Source organism: Saccostrea cucullata, unplaced genomic scaffold, assembly GCF_032062105.1.
Source record: "Saccostrea cucullata isolate Sc308-1 unplaced genomic scaffold, CSIRO_AGI_Scuc_v1 ctg1760, whole genome shotgun sequence".
Taxonomy (NCBI): domain Eukaryota; kingdom Metazoa; phylum Mollusca; class Bivalvia; order Ostreida; family Ostreidae; genus Saccostrea; species Saccostrea cuccullata.
In genome coordinates, this window is record NW_026920138.1 from 33,418 (window position 1) to 54,804 (window position 21,387).

Genomic DNA, 21,387 nt, shown 5'->3' on the forward strand with positions numbered 1-21,387 from the left:
CTTGTCACCTACCATTTGTAGAGGTGTCATTTATCTGATATCAGTAGATATTTCTATGTTGATGTTTGCATGGAAAACAACAATAAAAAATAATAATGCATGGGTAAAGAATATGCATTATTTTGACAGATAATGCAGTTTGATTGCTGGTGTGGTACGGATTGGGACTGCTGTGAATTTAATGCTTACATATGCTTTTAATCTTGGTGTAAAAACATGTCATTCATTGTTGAAATGCTTATTTGTTTTCACTACACTGATCTAAAGTGTTTTATTTCAGAGATAACCTTTGACCTCATGATGATCAATTGTTGTTTGATTCAGGTTTTATGATGCCAATATATGTACATGTTGGGTAATCTGTGGGATTTTATTTTACCTAGTTCTTTATGTATTGTGCTCTTGACTTTTATTTTTTGCACTGACACAGAAAGTGGATATTGTGCAGGTTTCCACTTCACAAAGTTATTCATATCTCTATGCCATTGATAAAGAGGAGGGGGAATGAGTGAATTGGGGATAAGTAAAATGTATTACCCTTGTGTGTATCTGTCCTACATTGGTTTCTACTCCTTACAGCAATTGCTGAGATTAAGGGGGTCATTTTGCATAAAGGAAAACTGGGTCAAGGGCATTGCTTGATTCCCTATAGAAAACTAAAAAAAAAAGTAGTTTCACAAGTTAGCTCATTTTTAGGTCAAGAGTAGAAATAGCATATCTGAAAGTTAAAATTGACTCAAAATCTCAAAAATAGACAAGAAACTGCTCCATATCTCTTGTGTAATGACCTTGACCATTGGGAAGTGGCCTTTGGTTATGATTAAGGTATCATAATATATTAACCTTGGTATACTTAAACTGAAAGTCATAAGAATCAAAGGTCCAGAATTTTCCCAATTCTGTGGTGTACAAACAGACCAACATATATCCCAAAACTGAATACGGCTCCAGTGGTTTGGAGAAATGTAAGGGCATTGGTATTAAATAAAGTATTTTAGCTCTGACCTCTTAGTCATTTGCTGAACTGAAGTACACTGTCGTAACAGTTTCCATATGATACTTAAACTGTTTGGAATAGGGTAATATCTCAAAAGAAATTAATGTTGATTACAAAGTGACACTTACACTTATGATGAAATTAATAAAAATTCAACAATTAAGATAAAAGTATAAGAAGGAAAAAGTATTCTTTTTTATGGAATTCGCTCTTTTAGACCTCCAGATCAGACCTGAACAAACTGAAAGGGGTACATGTCTGTAGCAACTTATATGCAAAATCCTGCTTAGGCAAATTTTCTCATCCAAACCTAAGTTTATTCAGGTAAAGATTCTGGTGTCTCTAAGCAATTGTATATTAAAATATTATTTTCTTCTGAATTTTAAATGTGCATGAAATAATAACAAGAACTGTTACACATCTAGAGAAATTCAAACCTTGTTTAAGATGTATTATGTCACATTGAAAATGGAGCCTTTGAATAATATGTGATATGATAGTGAGACATAGAGCATGTTGATTAATTGTATAGGGTTGTGCGTTCACACTAAGTATTAAGAGTTTCAGGGTTACTTAATTCCACATGGAGACTACTTTCTTGTCTAGAATTGAAAAAAGGGGTATTTAGATTTGTACACAATACAAAAAAGCTTTTCAAAATGATTATTGCAAGGAGTAAGGTTTCTCAAGGATGTCTTTGTGAAATGAATTCTTGAACCTTGATTTATTTGATACTGAAAGTTTATATGTACGTGCTTGATAATTGAGAAAGACAGAGAGAGGAGATTTCATTGTGTCTGATTTGGGTATTGGAATATTTAGTCGGATTAGTGACAACTCCTGCATGGTGATCAGTTACCCTGTGTAAACTGTCAAGTCAAGGTCAAATATTGAAGGTCATTAGGAAACTTCTTACCTTCTCAGACAGGAGAGTTTTTGGGAGTATCATTTTAATCATGCACCAGACAAATGCACCTTTTATATGAGAATGTTTGTAAATGAATGTCTTGTACCTGAACATGTGTGATGTGTTTGATCAACTAATCATTTCAAATTATTTTTTTCAGGGCTCTTAACTTTGACCTCCCACCATGCTGTATTTAAACTGAAGTTTGGTTTTTAAAGTACAGTGTAAAGAAAAATGCTACAATTTAACTTTGTTATAAAGATATTTATTCAAGAGTTTTTTATATATTAGTTTGATGTTAATATTAATGTTTCATTTTGCTTGTAGTTGATGATAGCCATATATGGTTTGTATATTTGAATGTAATTTGCCTAACCACTGAACAGATCAAAGAAAAACCAGGAATATATTAAGTGTTTTTATAATTTATATCTTTACATGCAAGAATTTTAGTCAGATATGATGCATTAGTATGTAAACAAACATAATTAATTTATAGAAATAATATACTGCAGGGGCGGATCCAGCAATTTTTGAAAGGGGGGGTTCCAGGGTTGTGTCCTTCTAACCCTACCCCCCCCCCCCCCTCTTTACATACCCTCAAGCAAAGATTCACACATAGGTATGGACAGATCTAAGGTTGTGGTAAATAATATCTTTGTTTTCCGTCCCTTTTTTTAGCTCACCTGAGCCGAAGGCTCAAGTGAGCTTTTCTGATCACATTTTGTCCGTCGTCCGTCCGTCCGTCTGTCTGTAAACTTTTCACATTCTCGACTTCTTCTCCAGAACCACTGGGCCAATTTTGACCAAACTTGGTACAAAGCATCCTTGGGTAAAGGGAAATTTAAATTGTTAAAATGAAGGGACATATCCCCTCGCAAGGGGAGATAATCAAGAAAAGACAAAAATAGGGTGGGGTCATTAAAAAATCTTCTTCTCAAGAACCACTGGGCCAGTAAAGCTGAAACTTATGTGGAAGCATCCTGGTATAGTGTAGATTCTAAATTGTTCAAATCATGACCCCCGGGGGAAGTGCGGGGCCACAATGGGGAATCAAAGTTTTATATAGAAATATATAGGAAAAATCTTTGAAAATCTTCTTCTCAAGAACCACTGGGCCAGAAAAGCTGAAACTTATGTGGAAGCATCCTGGTATAGTGTAGATTCTAAATTGTTCAAATCATGACCCCCGGGGGAATGGCGGGGCCACAATGGGGAATCGAAGTTTTACATAGAAATATATAGGAAAAATCTTTGAAAATCTTCTTCTCAAGAACCACTGGGCCAGAAAAGCTGAAACTTATATGGAAGCATCCTGATATAATGTAGATTCTTAATTGTTCAAATAAAGACCCCCGGGGGAAGGGTGGGGCCACAATGGGGAATCAAAGTTTTACATAAAAATATATAGGAAAAATCTTTGAAAATCTTCTTCTCAAGAACCACTGGGCCAGAAAAGCTGAAACTTATGTGGAAGCATCCTGGTATAATGTAGATTCTAAATTGTTCAAATAATGACACCCGGGGGAAGGGCGGGGCCGCAATGGGGAATCAAAGTTTTATATAGAAATATATAGGAAAATTCTTTGAAAATTTTCTTCTCACGAACCACTGGGCCAGAAAAAGTGAAGCTTATGTGGAAGCATTCTGGGGTAGTGTAAATTCTAAATTGTAGGAATCATGACCCCCGGGGGAAGGGCGGGGCCATTATAGGGAATCAAAGTTTTACATAGAAATATATAGGAAAAATCTTTGAAAATCTTCTTCTCAGGAACCACTGGGCCAAAAAAGCTGAAACATGTGCCCATGGAAGGATCATGGGGTAGTGTAGATTTCAAAATGTCTAAATTATGATCAGTGGGGTAGGGTGGGGATGCATTATGTATAACAAGGGTGAAATCTGGTAAAGAACAGAATGGTCAAAGCTTCTCAGGTGAGCAATGTGGGCCATGGGCCTCTTGTCTTTGAAAGCAAACAAACACATTTCCAAAACTACTGAAGTCTTAAAATTTAATGGATTTGTAGCATTTATGAAGAGTACAAAGAATTTTCTTTTAGACTTTGAAAAAAAAACTTTTGGGGAGTGGGGTGCGGGTTTGGTTTAAGTTCCTTCAAAAGATATGATCAAGAACGGTATATATATACCCAACACAGCCAAAGATCACAGGAATCTAATATCAAATTAAACCTCGCATGATAAATATTATATATAAGATATATAAAAATAAGTAGAATATTTTCTACCATTATCTCATAAAAAAGGAATAGTGAAGGTGAATGGAACAAACTTACTAAATGTGTTAAACCTATCTAGTTAAATACTGTAATTGCATAGACGTATAAATATTTATTCTTTGAAAATGTTTCATTCGCCTCTCTCTCTCTCTCTCTCTCTCTCTCTCTCTCTCTCTCTCTTTCTCTACACTTGGCAAAAAATAAAGGGGGGGTTCCAACCCCCGGAACCCCCCCTCTGGATCTGCCAATGTACTGGTAAATAAAGATTATTTTCGTACATATATAACACAGCATTTCTTTTTGATACCTTATATTTTCTATTTATGCATATATGCATATTGGATCTAACTGAATACATGTACACTGTTTATGTAATTTCTCCTTATTTATTTATTTATTTATTTGTTTATTTAAAGGAGAACTTATGAAGATGATTTTCTGGGTACAAGTTGTACATCAAGCATGTATAGGTATGTAATGGATTAGAAATTAAAAATATGCAAATATGTCACTAGCTGTGGGGTACAGAATGATATAGTAATTCTTGAATCCTTAGAAAGTTAAAATAGTGAAAGCTTGGTTTACTGTTGCAGATGATTGTAATATTATTCTTATTAATGTTTTGTGAAATCATCGAGGTATTGGAAATATGTTCCTTTTGTTATGGGTAAAATTGCCAGGTGTTTAGCCTGTAGCAATAGTAGGAAATATTCATTTTTTTTTGCAGATATTGTATTTCCATAAATTAATGTGTAAAGTAATAAAATATTTACCTTTAAATATAAAAAGGAAAAGAAAAATATTGGTGCTTGTCTATTACAAACATAAATATTTAGCAGAAATATTTTACTTAGACTTTTTGCATGTATCCATTAAGTGAAGTTTAATAGAAGAAATTAATGCTTTATTCATGCATGTATTTTGCAAGGCAAATTCCTTTCTCCCAATTAACAGTTCCAGACAACAAGAATTTATACAGATTTGTGCAAATAACAGTTAAGATGTATTCGGGTTGACATTTTCTGTCGAGTATTAAATTTGAGCATGGTAGCAAACTTTGGGATTTATATCAAAGTGCACCTCCAATCTTCCTTTGATCAAATAGCAATTTGAAATCTCAAAATTTACCACTGTCTTGCAATAAAACATCACCAGCCCTTGTTTTCCTATACATCCTTGTATAAACATTTCGTGTCCGAATCGGATCTGGTTATAACAGCTGATTAAATATGTGATTTACATTCTTAAATTGCATAAAATAGCTTTAAATTAGATTAGATTTATATGTTATTTTTGTTCATTTGCCAACTATGCCTTTTTTTAGTCCAAATTTCTGTAGAAAGTCCCTAAACCTTCTAAAGTCTTCAAGATTTTTTTTCTCTCTAGACTACAATAAATTCTGCAGTATGGTTTGACCGATATATGCATGAACTTGATTGTAAAATATTTCGTCAAGTTGTGTGTAAATTGAAATAGAGCTTCATAAAAAAATACAAAGCAATAAATCAAATATAGAAAAGTGCATCAAGATGTAAATCCAAAAAAAAAGTCTTTGAAGTTTTATATTTTTAAATTGAAATATTTTATATTAAGGTTTATATTTTTAAATTTAGGTCTCCAGCAAAAAAACGGGGTTGATGTGGATTTCATTTTTGGCAGGATCTCGTCTGAAGATGACAGGATAATGCGCTGTTTACCATAAAAGGATATCCATATCTGGTCCCGAGTGACAGCTCCATTCATTTGTATGTATATTGTGTGGTTAATTTATTGATTTTTCTCAGATCAGTGCCCCCTACTATATAAAGAACAGGTCAGCACCTTTAAGCTAAAAATCTGTAATCGAGATCTAACGTAAATCTGACTTTTATATCGGGGTGAGGAGTGTGGGGGCCACGGCGCTTTTGTAACGGGGTGTTAAGGGAAGGGGGCCGAAGGTGTTCTATTTCTGTTCTGGCTAAATCGGAAACTTACTATTTTCTGATGAAAATTTTATGGGGAGAAATGAAAGAGAGAATAATTAGATTTTTGATAGCAATGGCAAGTAACTGACATTTTAAGTGGTAAGAATAGGCTACATTGACAGGGAACTGACCTTTGTCATTGTGAAGGAAACCTGCGAATGACGTGCTTAATTGGTATTTATCACTTTCTTGTAATATTATATATTTATAGAATACGATCAGGATCTTTTTTATGAATGAGATCATTTTACTATTTGACATAAAGTTTGCACTTGATGTAATATTATCTTAAAGGAAATAAAATAAGCTGAATGAAGATTAAGTACAAATTCTGCCTCTAGAACTTTTGATATGTTTTTGCAATCAATTGAAAAACAGAGAAGTATATTTGCTCAAAGAGCAAAGTTAAAAAAAGAAATGCAAATTACAAGAATATAGCATACATTATTGTTATTCTTAATGAAACACAAGCATATCAAAAATAAATGAAAAGCTTTTGGAAATTTGTTGCAGAAGATCGCAGGATAAGAGAAAATCATGTCCATCTGTCCTTGCAAACTTGTCCAGGCTTTAACTTTATATTTGTATTTAGTGAAAGTTTATATTGGTAAAAAAAATTGCTTATGATCCAAGGGCTTGTCCTGACCTTTTTCAAAGGTCATTGTGGCAAGTTCAAGGTCACTGGCAGAAAAAGTACAAAATTATTTTCAAGGTAATGAATTTGTAATAGAAAATCATTGGAAGCTCATACACTGTATTTGGTACAAAAAAATGTGTAGTCTAACCTTGACCCAAGTCATTGTGGAAGTTCAAAGTCATTGGTACAAAAAGTTTATGATATGAGTATAATTTTCTAATGCAGAAACATTTGATGTCCCTATATCACTGAAAGATACTTCGTCCTCCTCTTCCAGTTTTTAGTGTCCATTCTATTTTATTAAAATGTGGCCTTGAACTTGACACCAAAAAAATTAGTTAGAAAATGACAAGTTTTATTTTGTGAGCTCATTCATAGTACCTCTACAATCATCTTAATTTTGACTTTATCAGATAGTTTAAGATCCATGTATCATTTAAATTTTCTAAATTCTTGAATCATCCTATATGTTAAGTTTCTTTAATGTGGTTTGGTCATTTATTAAATACTGCAGGACTCATTGATATTTTCTTCAGAACTTGGAACCAAAGAAATAAAAGAAGAGTTTATTTATTGAGGATTGGCAATAGGTTCCCAGTTGGTTGGATGAATGAAAGTGCGTAAAAAAGGGAGTGTATGATTTGAATACACAAAATCTGAGGTAAACCACTTTTGAGAGCTAGCTATTGGCCTTGACTTCTGTAGAAAGTGGTCTTGATTTTGAAAAAATAAAACAAAATTCAATTTATAGTTGCTGCCACTTCCTCCATACAAATTTAGGGCATTGAAAGTACATATAAAAAATTTATAGTCAATCATTAATTTGTCACCAAGAGATCTATTTTTGGGAAGGGTCTTATATTTGCAGCTTTTTTTCAAGAAGTGTGGGAGAGAAACTGATTTGCATTGGTGAAAAAAAATTGAATTTATGATTGCTCTTCCAACTTCTGTGATTTGTCAATTTGTCATTGTGTTGAAAGTACAGATCGGAGAAGTGTTTGCTGGGGGGATTTTTTCGGTGATGACAGAAGATAAGAAATGTGATTTTAAATTTATTGAACAGAATAATTGTTCTAAAACTCTTGTGAACTTCAAATTGTAATCAGTGTATATAAGATTATAATAGTTATGAGTGATTTTATTATCACTGTATCGAGATTGCCGAAATCTTTTGATTAAGGAAGTGTTACCCTCAACACGCGCTCATCCTTGAACGATCTTGAAAAAAAAAGTTTGAAGTATTGTGAGTCATACAGTGTTACCCCATTAATTTTTCTTGTCAACTGTAAATCCTGCCACACAGAAACTGAATTCATCTATTTACTTATTATTCCTTTTTTTTTCACCTGTTTGGACCGTGAATTTCACACACTTGTCAAATTGTAAGTAGAGCATCAAGTTTGATGGGAAAGAACCAAACTAGGAGTTTCCAATGTCTCCATCAAGATCAACATAGGTCTTTATTGGCTTAAGTCTAATTGGAGGGACTTAAGTCCTTTATCTGTCCTATTACTTTCCTTTTAATCATCCAAGAAAATTTGGGGCGAATGATCTGTAGAATTTTCTTTTCGTAAAAGGGAGGGACTGTCACTCGTTGTTTCGTATGTATGTATTGGGTAATTGGGATAAAAATCAAAAAAGGGGAGATCGAAATGCGCTCATTCAGCCTGCCCTCAATCTGTGATTTGCATGCAGTGGTAGAACATAAGGAGGTCACACAAGGTCAATGTAAGATAAGACTGCTCCCTCAGATCTTATGCTGGTTAGAGGCACCTTAACATAGGTAATCACACCTGTCTGTGACGGAAGGTCTACCAGACAGGCAGTATGGAAAACCCAGCTCAGACTTATTGTTATGCTTGGTAGGGGGTCTTTGAAGAAGAGGTTTGCTATAGAGAGTGCTAAAGGGTTATCTGATACTGTAAACGTACTTTTTTCCACGGGTTCATAATTCCGCGGAATCTCAATTTCTGTTTAATCTGCGGGTAGAAAATTAAGCGGATTTTCTGGATTGTCACTATATGCCTTACATTTATATTAAGTACACTTGGACAAATTTCCGCGGAAAATTTGTGACCGCGTACATATCGTAAATTAATAACTTGCGGAAAAAAGTACTTCTACAGTACTTTGGTTTGAATTGGGGTCTAATGAATCAAGTCTTTTTTTCATTCAAAATTAGTTGGAGGATTGGCACAATTAAAAATATGATTGATTTAAAAAAAAATATATGTCTAATTTTGTTTGTTTGTTTAACATTCCTTTCAAGAATTTTCCATAAATGTTGAGGATCCACCATTTGCTGGTGGGAGGCAGGAAATTTTAGACCTTATACTTGTCACTCAGGGCCACTCAGCAGTGATGGATCTTTTTTTGTGCCAGATCCTTCTGTGAAACAGGAATACAATTTATATGGTCCTATCCAAAGTGCTTGTCTCCATATCCCACATTTGGATTTCAACCCACAACCTTGGATCCACTTCTTGCTCCACAAATCTAGAGCAAATGTTCTCACCTTTGCACCACTTGGGCAGCTTGACATTTTTGTAATCATTCGTACAAAAAAAATTTCACTCACATATTTTTTAATTGAACATCCAAGCACATACAAGAATGTACATCAATAGGACATTTGAAACTGTCAACAACTTTTTAAGAAAGAGTAGATGATTTTTTGTGTAAAAGATTCTTTAAACTTGTTTTTTGGAGTGCATACTTATCTAGATCTTAGACAATGCCATAGTATACACACATATATATAAATACAATCTCCCTTCTAAAATTGACACCAATAAAAGTGTAGGTAGATTGCGAGGATCTTCTGCTTCATAAACACCAATTCTGTAATCCACGAGCCCTCACCATTCAGCAATAACTATTTATTGTTAATGTTAGTCAAGCAAAACACTTGTTAGAAAACACGGTAGGGACACAGGCTGTCTTGTTTGTATGGAGTTCCAACCACGAGTAGTTTTTGTCAATGAAGACGATTTAAGCACCTCGTTACCTCCAGGCAGGGCTATAGTAAACTGCAGACGGTCAATTATTCTGAAAGTGGACAGACTTTGATTTGAATTTTAGTTTTATTTTTGGAGATTTAAAGTTTTTTGAAAAAAAAATCATTTTTGAAAAAAAATATTTTTTATTTTTATATATATGTGAAAAAAATGAAGAAACTTCTGCAGGAATTATGATGTGAGTGATATGTACTTTTAAATTAAAACTTTTATACGCAGATATATTTTTGACCATGGTGAACTTTGTGAGAAGTTTTGTGCATTTCCATCCAATATGTGATATATTTAAAGTGATTGTATAATTAATTTATTGCTGTGAAATAACTGGAGGTGGACTTTTAAAATGTGGCAGTATGTGAAGATAAAGCCAACTCAACTTTTCCCACATGGACTTATCAAATCCAAACTCTTGCCAATGGTAATGTATTTTGAAGTTTATTAATAATATTCTACATATTTCAGTTGCGGTTATTATTTTGTAAGGGTCGGAGGGAAATTTGTTTTCATAATAGGTTTATTATGTTTGATTCTGTAATTCTGGCTTTTTATTACCTGTTTTATGGGCATAATTTTCCATAAAAAACAAAAACTGTCACTAATTTATTTGCATGTCAGGTTACTTTTTGTGTTTTCAGCAAACAAACCTTAGTTTCTGCATACCGTTAGAGTTAAGAAAGGAGAAATTCATCAATAGATAAATTTTCATTGAAAGCGGTACTGAGAAACTTTGCAGCTCACCCTTATTAAGCTGCGTCTAATGTGTCTTAACAGTTGACAGGGCTTATGTTAGCCGGGGTGTTAAAGTACTCACATTTACTTTCTTCAGTATTATGTAAGGATGAAATAGCAACACAGCTAAAAAATTTGATCAAGCATCTAGATATTTTTTGAAAAGGTATTCTTCTGTGAAGATATGATTTTATACACTTGATTTCACTAGTACGGTGTATATTTTATCCGTTTAAACTTTCAAAAAAGGAAACTAAGACTCTGTTTAAAGTATGATCAGGAATCGGAAAAATAAAGAAATATGGGCCAAAATTTATGTGAGTGTAAGGGTGTAGGGACTTACTATATGCCTAGAAATGTATAGAGCTATATTTTTTTTTTTAAAGAAATTTATCGGATGCCAAAAAAAAAAGTTTATAATGCCGACATTTTTTCATAAAATTAACATTAGCTCTCACTTGGCTGGTCCTTTATAAAAGCCTGGGTCTTGGGTGCTGTTCATTTGCCTGGGAATAGGTTAGAGAACTTGGGTACAACTGGTGACATTTCTCTTATTCAGCTCCCCAGTTTGGAGTCCAGGTGGTCACTAACGAGATCACGTTTATTTTTCTGACTCCGGCAGAGGGACACGTTTCTGATGGGGAGGTTGGGGCCTGGTACCAGCTTCTTGTATAGGAGCAGGACCCAGTTTTCCGAAGAAAACAATCTCATTATCTGATGACAGATGCTATTGGAGATTGGGAGTTTTCCATTATTATTACCTACTGAAGAATTACAATGTTAATGATTTTTAATTTCAGATAAGTTAGAATTGTGATGTCAGGGTGTTTTAGCCTTGGGTCATTTTTGATGATTGGAAAGTGTACTGGAACACTTTTTTAAAAGAAAAAAGTATTCAAAAATTGCAATTATTTTGAATGCACTGTTCAACAGGTGCCAATTAGATTAATGCAGTGTAAAATATACAGTGAAAGCATGGCCAAGTATGGATGAAAAAATTTTAAAGGATCTTTGACCAAAAATTAAGTCATGCAATTTGATTGCATTAATTATGAATCTTTAACCTAGTGTGCTGTACCAAATGACTCAAGATATTCCTACAAGGGGTTTTTGAAAATTAATTAACCGTAAATGAAGTAGTGAGTGAGGGTTGAAAGTGCCGCAGTTGTAACATTAGCTTAATCCCTCTATCTTTGTGATAAAAACTCAGAGTTTTGACGTTTTCTTTTTTAAATGGAGAAGGGTCTTAAAACGATGAATATGTCTGCAACTTGTTTGTAATGATAGCTATTTCATGATTAAAACCATTACAAGAGTCCGAGCATTGAATTTCTTCGTTATTCATGATCTACATTTTTTGATGACTTTTTTTTGTTGGAAAAAACGAAGCAGGATTATATGTACTAAAAAGTTTCTGGGGGTAGGAGACATCAATTAAAGTGTTTGACACCAATGGGGTGAAAATTTAGAATTTGGAATTGTTTGTTGGTGATTGATTTTTTGACAATGAATGTCACATCAAAGAAAATGATAAGATTTAACACTGACACTTGTATTTGATTTTGTACGGCAAGGTTATGCTGTGACAGGGTGATAGTATACACTGGTAGAAAACTACTAATTATGTGCCTGACGGAAACTCGCAAATCGTTAACATTTCTGACCTTTTTTTTATTTTAATTATTTCGTACAAGACATTTTTCTTTATATTTGAGAAATATATGACCTGAGTTAACTTCTGACTAGGAGTCAAGTCCAGGGGATAAAATTGCAAATGAAACATTCTTTTTTACCCCCTCCATGTACTTTATAACCCCTGTTCCGAGTATCATATATAACTGATCACAATCAAAATCCTATCAAAATGAAGTGTCATTTCGGGCACACAATAAATTTATAAAATTCCATGTATTATTTGCTGTGTATAATCGTCAAGATTACATAATGAAGAATTTTGATGCCGTCAAGTTGAAAAGAAATGTGCACGACTTGGATTCATTTTACATCATTTAGGGCATACTTATGGTTTTGACTTTTTTCAAAACAAACTGCATAATTTTCAATATTTGTATTGTAAATAGAAACCCTAGTGATATTAATCATTGCAGTGTTAATAGGAAAAAACTTAAATAATTCTATATTTATGTAAATAATGATGAATTAGGATATCCTTTGAGGCACCTATGCGAACCAATGTCACTAAATCACTTTCATTGACATATAGAAATTTCTTTCTATAACTGTCCATAGTGAATACAACTGTACTTAAATATAACACCTTGATCTGTAAGAATCAAAGTTATTGGGTCACATTGGGTTCATTTGAGTCCAATATTTTGTGTGATAAAGGGGGGTAAATCTTGAATACTGCCGCATTATTTATTGTTAAGACTTAAAAGAGGCTAAGGACTTCATAACACCTAAAGTGTTGCTTTATAACCCCCCCTAATAAATTATCCTTTATATTTTGAAACCAATTTTGGCATGAAATTATGTTGATTTTTTTTCCAAGTAAAGGAAGCTATCAGTTTTGAATTTTAAGGATTTTTTTTTTAAAAAGAAATAAAAAAATTACGAAGATGTTCGAAGAAAAAATAACAGTAACAAGAAATACACACCTATTAAAGGTTTTTGAAATTTAATGGAGTATATGATATCTAGTATATAGTTTACTTTTCTTCGTAATGCATTAAACTTGATATAAGTAGGAAGAGATAAGGATTTTATGGGATATCGCTTACATACAAACATCCTGTATACATAAAATGTATATATAAAAATCATTATGTAAATTTGAGGTAAACTTCTTGATGCGAAAAAAAAATCTTGTGAATGAAAACTCTTTTTTCAGTTGTAAAAGGTGTTTGAGGGAATAAGAGATGGGGCTTTGATTCATGATATCACCTAAAGTAAAGATTTAATATATCAATTACATACAATGTCATACATCATTTATTATAAAATGTATATAAAATCATTTGTGGTAATTTTTTTTGGGGGGTGCAAAAAAAAATTTGTGAATGAATACTTATTTGGGGACAGAAATTGGTGTGTGAGGGATTAAAAGATAGGACAGTGATTCCTGATGGATTAGCTTATTTAGCTAGGGATGAATTATTTGTATTTTATGGAGCAGTGCATTCTAAAACCTTGAAGGATTATGTTTTGAAAATTTTTTGTGGGGTGGGAGGAAGAAAGCAATGAAAACGTCAGGAAATAAAACTGTGTGTAAGATGGATAGGGACTTAATGATTGAGAGTCAAATAAATAATTGTTTGAGAGATAGGGAATAGAAAATTAAGTAAAATCCCACTGATTTGAAATTATTTAAATATTCATTTAAAAAAATGATCATTAATTTTTGTATGAATTGTGATATCATAGCATATTTGGGGGAAATTAAGCAGATTTTACCAGAATCAAACTTTAGTTCCAATGATTGTTTAAAATTAAATCCACTTCATAAATGTTCAAATTAAAGCAACTTAAAAATTATGCTTTCACTTACATCTGATTTTATTTAAGGTATTTATTTTATTAAAAGAAATAATTAAACTTTGTATATTCATCATTAAATCTTCTTTACCATACATTTTCATAATAACAAATAGAAAGTAGTTCTCAAGTACTCTTAAATTTTAACCCAGTTCCATTTTCAATGTATTCAACAGAATTTCAATGAAGTAACAATGCGATAAGGACAAATCAACTTGTCCGTCTTTTTTATTAAATTTTATCTGCTGGAACAAAGTCGTTTACGATAATTATGTACGGTTTGCGTATAATGATATGAAATACGTAAAACTGCCAGTGTCTGTAATATCAGACGTAAGATGAGGCTCTTTGATAGGCGAGTGATGTATGTTTGCGGGTTTTCGGTGTTGCATATTGTTACTTGGTTTCTTCAATAAGAAGGCAGGCTTCGTGGTTGGAAGATCAAAACGAAGATTTGTAAAAGAGGACCCTATGTGTTGGCAAACAAATCATTTTCAATCAACTTTGTCAATTTTATTATGCAAAGAAACCCTGGAATACTGATGCATTATACATTAGACTTTGCCTGTTTTGATGACTAACAATATGTTAGCTGTTGATGAATTGAAAAGAGTCTTCTTTACGATGTTTGTGTATCGGAGGTTAGAATAAATTTCATTCATAAATCCTTTAAAAGTTATGAATCACTTACTGGGTTAGTTTTTATTGGTTAAGTCTATTAAATGTAGAGCAAATATACTCAGAGAATAAAGAAGATGATTGTAGTCTTTGATACATAAAGAACCCCAATTAAAGGTTTTTTTTCAAATGCGTGAAATTTGATCGAAGTATAATAAAAGGGGTTATGGTTATTCATACCCAATTTCTTATGATATCAATCTGTTAAAGACTTCATAAGACAGAATTAGCATAAATCTTCAACTGAAAGAAAATCGGTGCACATTAGCCTAGTTTTGTATGTGGGGTGTAAATTGCATAACGAGCCAAAGTTGATTTATTCAACAAGTGTATTTTATGAGAGAAGAATAGTCCTTGATAAGGACTAGGACTCCTCCATTCATTTACCTGGCTGTGTGAAATTGAGCAAATTGAATTTAAGGCTTTGAGAAATCTTCCATTTGAAGAACAGCCCGTTCACTGGTAATGTCTTCTCAAAGTGCACTTCATGTATCCTTGATATTGTAAGCTTCTGCCTGTAAATGTATATATCAAAGCAGGGACATATAAATAAATATAATGGATTTTAATGAATTTTGAGACATAAGTAGAAGAAAAATCAATTTGAATATCACAAAGATTGCAGTTGCACAAAAAAATATTACATGTATTGATTAGGGGTATGGCTGATATATAATAAAACAAATATATGGGCTAATTTCAACCAGCAAGCCCCATAAAGTACGAACAAGGTCAATTTTATCAAATAGGTGACCTTAATGCTGGGAAGGACAAAACTAGGTCAAAGTTCAACAAACGTATAATTGTCCTTGATCCTAGAAGATGTGGGACTCAAGGTCATAGTTCAGAACATCAAAGCAAATACATGACTGTATGACCTTGATCCTGGGAGGTGCAGAGGTCAGGGCCAAATTTTCAAATGTTCTTTATGCTTTTGATTTGTCAGCCATGCCAAGTATGAAGAGATGATTGCTCCTGAAATATAACATTATACAACAATCGGTATCCATTTTCAATTAACAAAAATGTGTATGAAAAAATTAAAAGAAGTTGGTGAGTTTGGGATTGAAAAAATTAAGATATAAATTTGAATTGAATAAATTATACCCTACTTACTGTTGCAGTGAATGAATGGAAAAAGATCATTAAATTGGCAAGGAACTTTGTGACATATATTAATGATATTATGACATCAATTGCAAATTACATTGCCTTGTATCGTATACTGACTACTTGGTAGATATGCATGTATTCTAATATTATTTTATACTGTGTATTCACATATTTGGTGATTGAAAATAATTTTTCTTAATTTTTTGCTCAAAAACAGAGAACCTTTATATGACTACCAGTAATTATAATTTAGCCATTTAGCATGCTTCAAAATTTAATTCATATTAACTTTGCTTAGCATTTACACACAGTTATTCGAGGGGCAGTAAATTAATTTAATTTGCTTTAAATTTTCCTTTTGAACACAGTTCAAATTAAATTTGCTGTATATGATTCATTCAAATTAAACTCTCCATGTGGATAGCAGGGGCATAAGAGTTAACAATTTTCTGTTAGAACTGTGATAATGTATTCTAGTCTTTGAATTGTATTTATTTTGATGTCTAAGAAAAAGAATAAAATTTAAATGAAAAGAATTTCAATAATGTGGAAGGCATTTGCTTTTAGTCATACATATTAATGTATATTTTTAGTATTGACATTTATCAAATATTCAAATGAATAAATTTACTTCAAAGATAATTCAATGCTTGGAAAAATATTTATCAAGTTAGTAATACCCAATTAATAATGCTAGGACATTTGTATGTTAATATGTAAATGATTTCCTTTTAATAATTAGGTAAGATATATATATTATTTTAAGTTAGAAAATTAACCTATATTTATAAATAGTTGATATTTTCCTTATAATCTATCAAGAGATTTTAAATTATTTCCCCCCATTTCTTGTAAGATATATTCGTTACACGCGGTGTCATTCATAAAACGTGTGAACAGAATGATCAAATGTCATATAGTAGACACACACACTTAGAAATTTAAGTGATCGAAGAAAGGCATGGGAAGGGTTTTGCATTTGGTTTTGGAATATATAGAGAAGGGTTTTGACATTAAATTCAATTGAAAGACCATTAACCTCTTTTTAAGTATTTGACTTCACTTTGCCTGGCTTAAAGATGGAGAAAAACAAATATTGACACAACAGGGTTTTAATGGGAAGGAATCTCATATTAAATTTGGTCTATTTGTTTTATTTATTAATTAAAAAGACTGGTTGGCACATAAACAAATCTCAATTGCTTGTTTACTATGGAAAGTTTGAAGGTCACGAGAATTTGACAGCCCAGGATGTTTTTACATACTCGGCTCCTTCATAAGCTAATAGTAAAAGAAATTGCACTTGGAGCACCAATTTTATTTCATTTTCCCATTTTCAGTTTGTGTTTGTCAAGTTTAACCATTTTGATTGATATAATGTCCAATTTCTGTCTTCTCCTTAGAACTGTCAATATTTGCTTTCTCTCTAAATGAAAATTCAGTTTTGCATAAAGTACATGTAGGTCACACACTATGACTCATAAAATATGAGTTTTGGAAATCTGCAGACCTGATATCAAGGACGGGTGATTGGCCTACTTTGTTGATACTGTGTGTGCATGTAGAAAAGCTTTACTTTTGTGAATGCAGACAGAGTAAATGGCTCGAACATTGAAGAAGAGACAAAAGTTCAAGATTTTGAGGATAGTTGCAGCCTTGACCTTTGGTCATGGGGTTATAGAAAGTAACTTTCTATAAATTTTGTATTTATAATAAACAGATATTTGCTTTATTCATGTTTGCTGTAAATCTATTTTACTGTAATTGATGGCCATATACTTGTGATCTGTACTTTTGTAAAAACACTTCTTGGACTTAAAAGTTTTGAAAGATGCTAGAGATGCTCAACAAAACAATACTAAGTCTTGTTTCTTGTCAAATTTGAAAATGCTTTGGAATGCGTATAGTAAAATAATTCAGTGATGCAAGTAATTCAGTTAAAACTGACTTTATAATTCTAAGGTCAACTGTTCAGAGGGACCTTGACCTAGTTTCTTGACCTCTCATTGGATGGCGTATTAAAGTCTTATGTCATGCTGTAATTGGAGCATAGCAGATAACTCTGCATGGGTAGAGATTGCTATTTCCTCTGTAAAACAATATTCCTTTCATATGCTCAGAAAAGAAGAGGTTAAAGGTAATTTAATTTAATTCCAGTTTAATTAACACTAATTATAAAAAACAAAAAGCTAGATGTATATGTCCCATATTTTAGTATTAGTATAGCCTGGATTACTGTTGATAAGGTCCATGCTAAATATCAAGTACTGTACATGACTCTTCATCTTTTAAGGAAAGGGACTACAGTATTATTTTTTTTATAGGCAGGGCTAACATTAATGTGACCTCACTGTCTGACTTATAAAAAGTTAATGTGCCAGTAACAGTTATTTACTGGGTGTTAGGAAATTTAAGGCAGACTTCCACTTTGTTTCTAAAGGTGTTCAGAGCTGGGGTATGACCCAGCATATAGACTGCTCATTTCTGGATCTGATTCAAAAACTATTAAAGAGAGCAGATATGTATTTTAGGGTGCACACCCAAAATATAATATCTCAAGGCTGACAGATGTAGATAATTACAGATATCATAACTGTAGATAATAATGGAAAATGATTGACTGTTATACTTTGACAGGTAACAAAAAGTGAAAGGCAATGCAGTATTTTTCTATGCTGTTAATTATTCCGGTATAAACTGACATTTCATATTCATTACCATCATAAATGCATCGGTACACCAGCTCATTGAACAGATTTCTCGACAATGAATAACTGCACATGATGCACTGAGAGAGGTACTTTATTTTTTTAATGAGATCATCGAGAAATGTGATTGTTGGGTGAGACAGAGGGGAGGAAAATTATCTAGCATGTCAATAAAGTTTTGAATTTCTTTACACTTCACACCCAGTTGAATAAAATGGCTAACAAATAACTAAAAGTATATCTTTTGGAAATCATGTAAATGAAGTTTTGTATTACTTTCTGAGTTGGATTTGAATAATTCGGGGTACCTCAGTATAATTTTAATCCCAAAGTCTCCGAAGTATTAAAACTCTTACAGAAACTTTGTTTAATCTTGAATATCTTTTTTTTTTTAAAAATTCTTTATAATTTTTCCTTCACATTTTTGACCTTAGAAAAAAAATACGAATGCATAAAAAAAGTCCCGAAAAAGGAGATGTAACAAGTTTGATAACATTGAAATGAGACATTACGATTCTGACTGTGACCTCTCTATGACTTTCCTTGGCTGTCGCTGTGGGTATACTATTAATGACAGAGTTTGTATGAGTCAAAGCTCCTTAGATTTCAGTCCCACTGGGCCCTTTTTATAAAAATTTATTATCCATAAGGAAAAGCTGGTCTTTTTCATCTTATATCCCACAATCATACAATTATATCCCCCTGCTGCGGAATTGTGATTGAATTGCACGCAACTGTGGCCCATTAGAGGATCTTTGAATTTTCAAGTGTGTTTGTCAGCTCTTGTAAGCTTTCATACTTTAAGCATCAGGTATTGTCATATTTAATATGTCTTTGAAGAGTCTTGGTCTTCATACACTTTGATATTTCAATCTTTTTATATATGTAATACTTATATGGCAGATATTTTCTTGTAATAATCAGGCTTCATGCAGTCGGCTGTCCAAAGAAAATGGGTCTAAAAAGGAACTTTACTGAATGGGCATAAAAATCCATTTTTTGGTGGGGTGAAGTTTAAAGTGGAAGACGCAAAAATTTTATCTAAATTACATATTTTAGGTATTAATTTTAAAATCCCTTTCATTACATCAAATGAACAATGCTGAATCATTTATAATATCTATATTTCTGGTCATAGGAAAGTGTACATGTACCAGTTATTAAATTATACACAGTAAAACATGGTTATAGCACACACACTTAAAAAATGAAGAAATGCTTACAGTGAAGATATTTTCATGGCATTCAGAATCATCACTATTCTAATTTCATTTTCAATAATAAAAAATTCTGCACTAACACTGTTTTAATATTAAAAATTTTTAGGAAAAAAATTCACGACCTACTAATCCATTTACCAGGAATTTTTTTCATCCTAAATTAGGAAAGCCTGAAAGAGAATTATTAATTTTTTTATGTGGCCTTTCTATGCTTAAAATCAAATTAACCAATTTTTCCGTGGATATATTTTGTATGTAAAGAAAGATCTTCTTTCTTTATTTTTTCACATCTTCATAAGATTAATCTGTTACGTATCCTCTTAGATGACACATCTCAAAGCCCAGGGTTTCATTCGGGTAATAACTTTTCAACATTAATCTTTGAATGGAATCTTTGTGTATGCAAGGGAGTTTTAACTCTTACCTAACCTCCTGTGTAAGTCGAATAAAGAATGGAGGACTTTGGTCGTAATAAATTTGGTTAATACCAAAGTTGCTTAGAATTTCTGAATGCTATAATGAAGTATTTTGAGCCATAGGATTATATGATGCTTTTTTGAAGGAGTGTTATCTGTTTTGCCTTGTTCAAAAAATTACGAAATAAAATCCGCCACTGGACAACCTCGTAGGGAATTTTCTAGGCTTAGAAATGGGTAAATAGGAAAAAATGATATCTTTTTCTCATTTTGATATAAAACCTTACTTTATCAATCCTTTCTTTTCACATGGGGTCTTTAGGAGATATTTTTAAGTAACAGATAAAGATATTGAGATATTTTTAAAAGTATACGCCTGTGTGTCACTTGGGATCAATTCCTATCTAAGGATATGTGGCCATAAACAGGGATTATCCTACAATTTTTCACAGTTGTATTTGTAGAAGTCATTGTATGCCTCATTAAAAGAATATTAAGTTTTCTGTCAAAAAATAAAGTGTTTATTTCATTTTTACGTTAGAAAATTGCAGATATCAAATGAAGGGATTAGAAAAGCAATCTGAGAAACTCTTCAACACAAAAGATGGATATACTTACGATGTGTATCTTAGAAAAGCAATTTAAATTGTAATAAAGTGTAAAAGTATACAGAAAAGACAATTTATTCATAATGGTCAAGCAATGTATTTTTTTCACAACTTAGAATGACAGAGGAACTTTGAAAAAGTATTTTATAATATGGAAATATTTTCTTGGTAGTCAGTGTACATGTGATTTTAAAAGTCTTATATTAAATCTGTGATGTTGAATTCAAATTAAAGATCATAATAGTTGCTTGAAGTGCAACTGAAGAGCACATATGCTTTTGTCGAGATTTTGCGGGTTTGTTTTTCATCGCGATTATGATCTTTAGAAACACATACCGCAAAACTTAAATTACAGAGCATAAATGTACAGTTAAATGCCAAAGTCGTGCATTATAGAAAATGTTGACATGCTTATTGCTAATAAGATCAAAAGAGTTGGTTTAATGTTAGAGTTGCATGATGGTACCTTGTCCTATCTTGATACAGTTGAAAGCTAATCTGGGTGTTTATCGGGGGCTGTTATCGGAGACCATTTCAAATGATTGGTCAAATACTGAGGAAATTCTGAATGAAATTCCTCTTGTAACAGAATTGATAGTGGGACTGTACCCTTAACAGATTTTGATTACAGAAATTTGTACTTTTAATGAGCTTATCTTTTTG

The 21,387-nt window shown here is 32.3% G+C and overlaps 1 protein-coding gene across 1 annotated transcript in view; it reads left to right on the forward strand.

Moving 5' to 3' along the window:
• Nucleotides 1-9,524: 9,524 nt before the first annotated feature.
• Nucleotides 9,525-21,387, forward strand: part of LOC134243926 (A disintegrin and metalloproteinase with thrombospondin motifs 18-like) — a 34,904-nt gene continuing 23,041 nt past the window's right edge. Inside the window, 1 exon segment of the mRNA XM_062726166.1 lies at nt 9,525-10,175. Within this exon segment, the coding sequence (XP_062582150.1) occupies nt 10,101-10,175 (75 nt within the window). The 5' untranslated portion in view covers nt 9,525-10,100.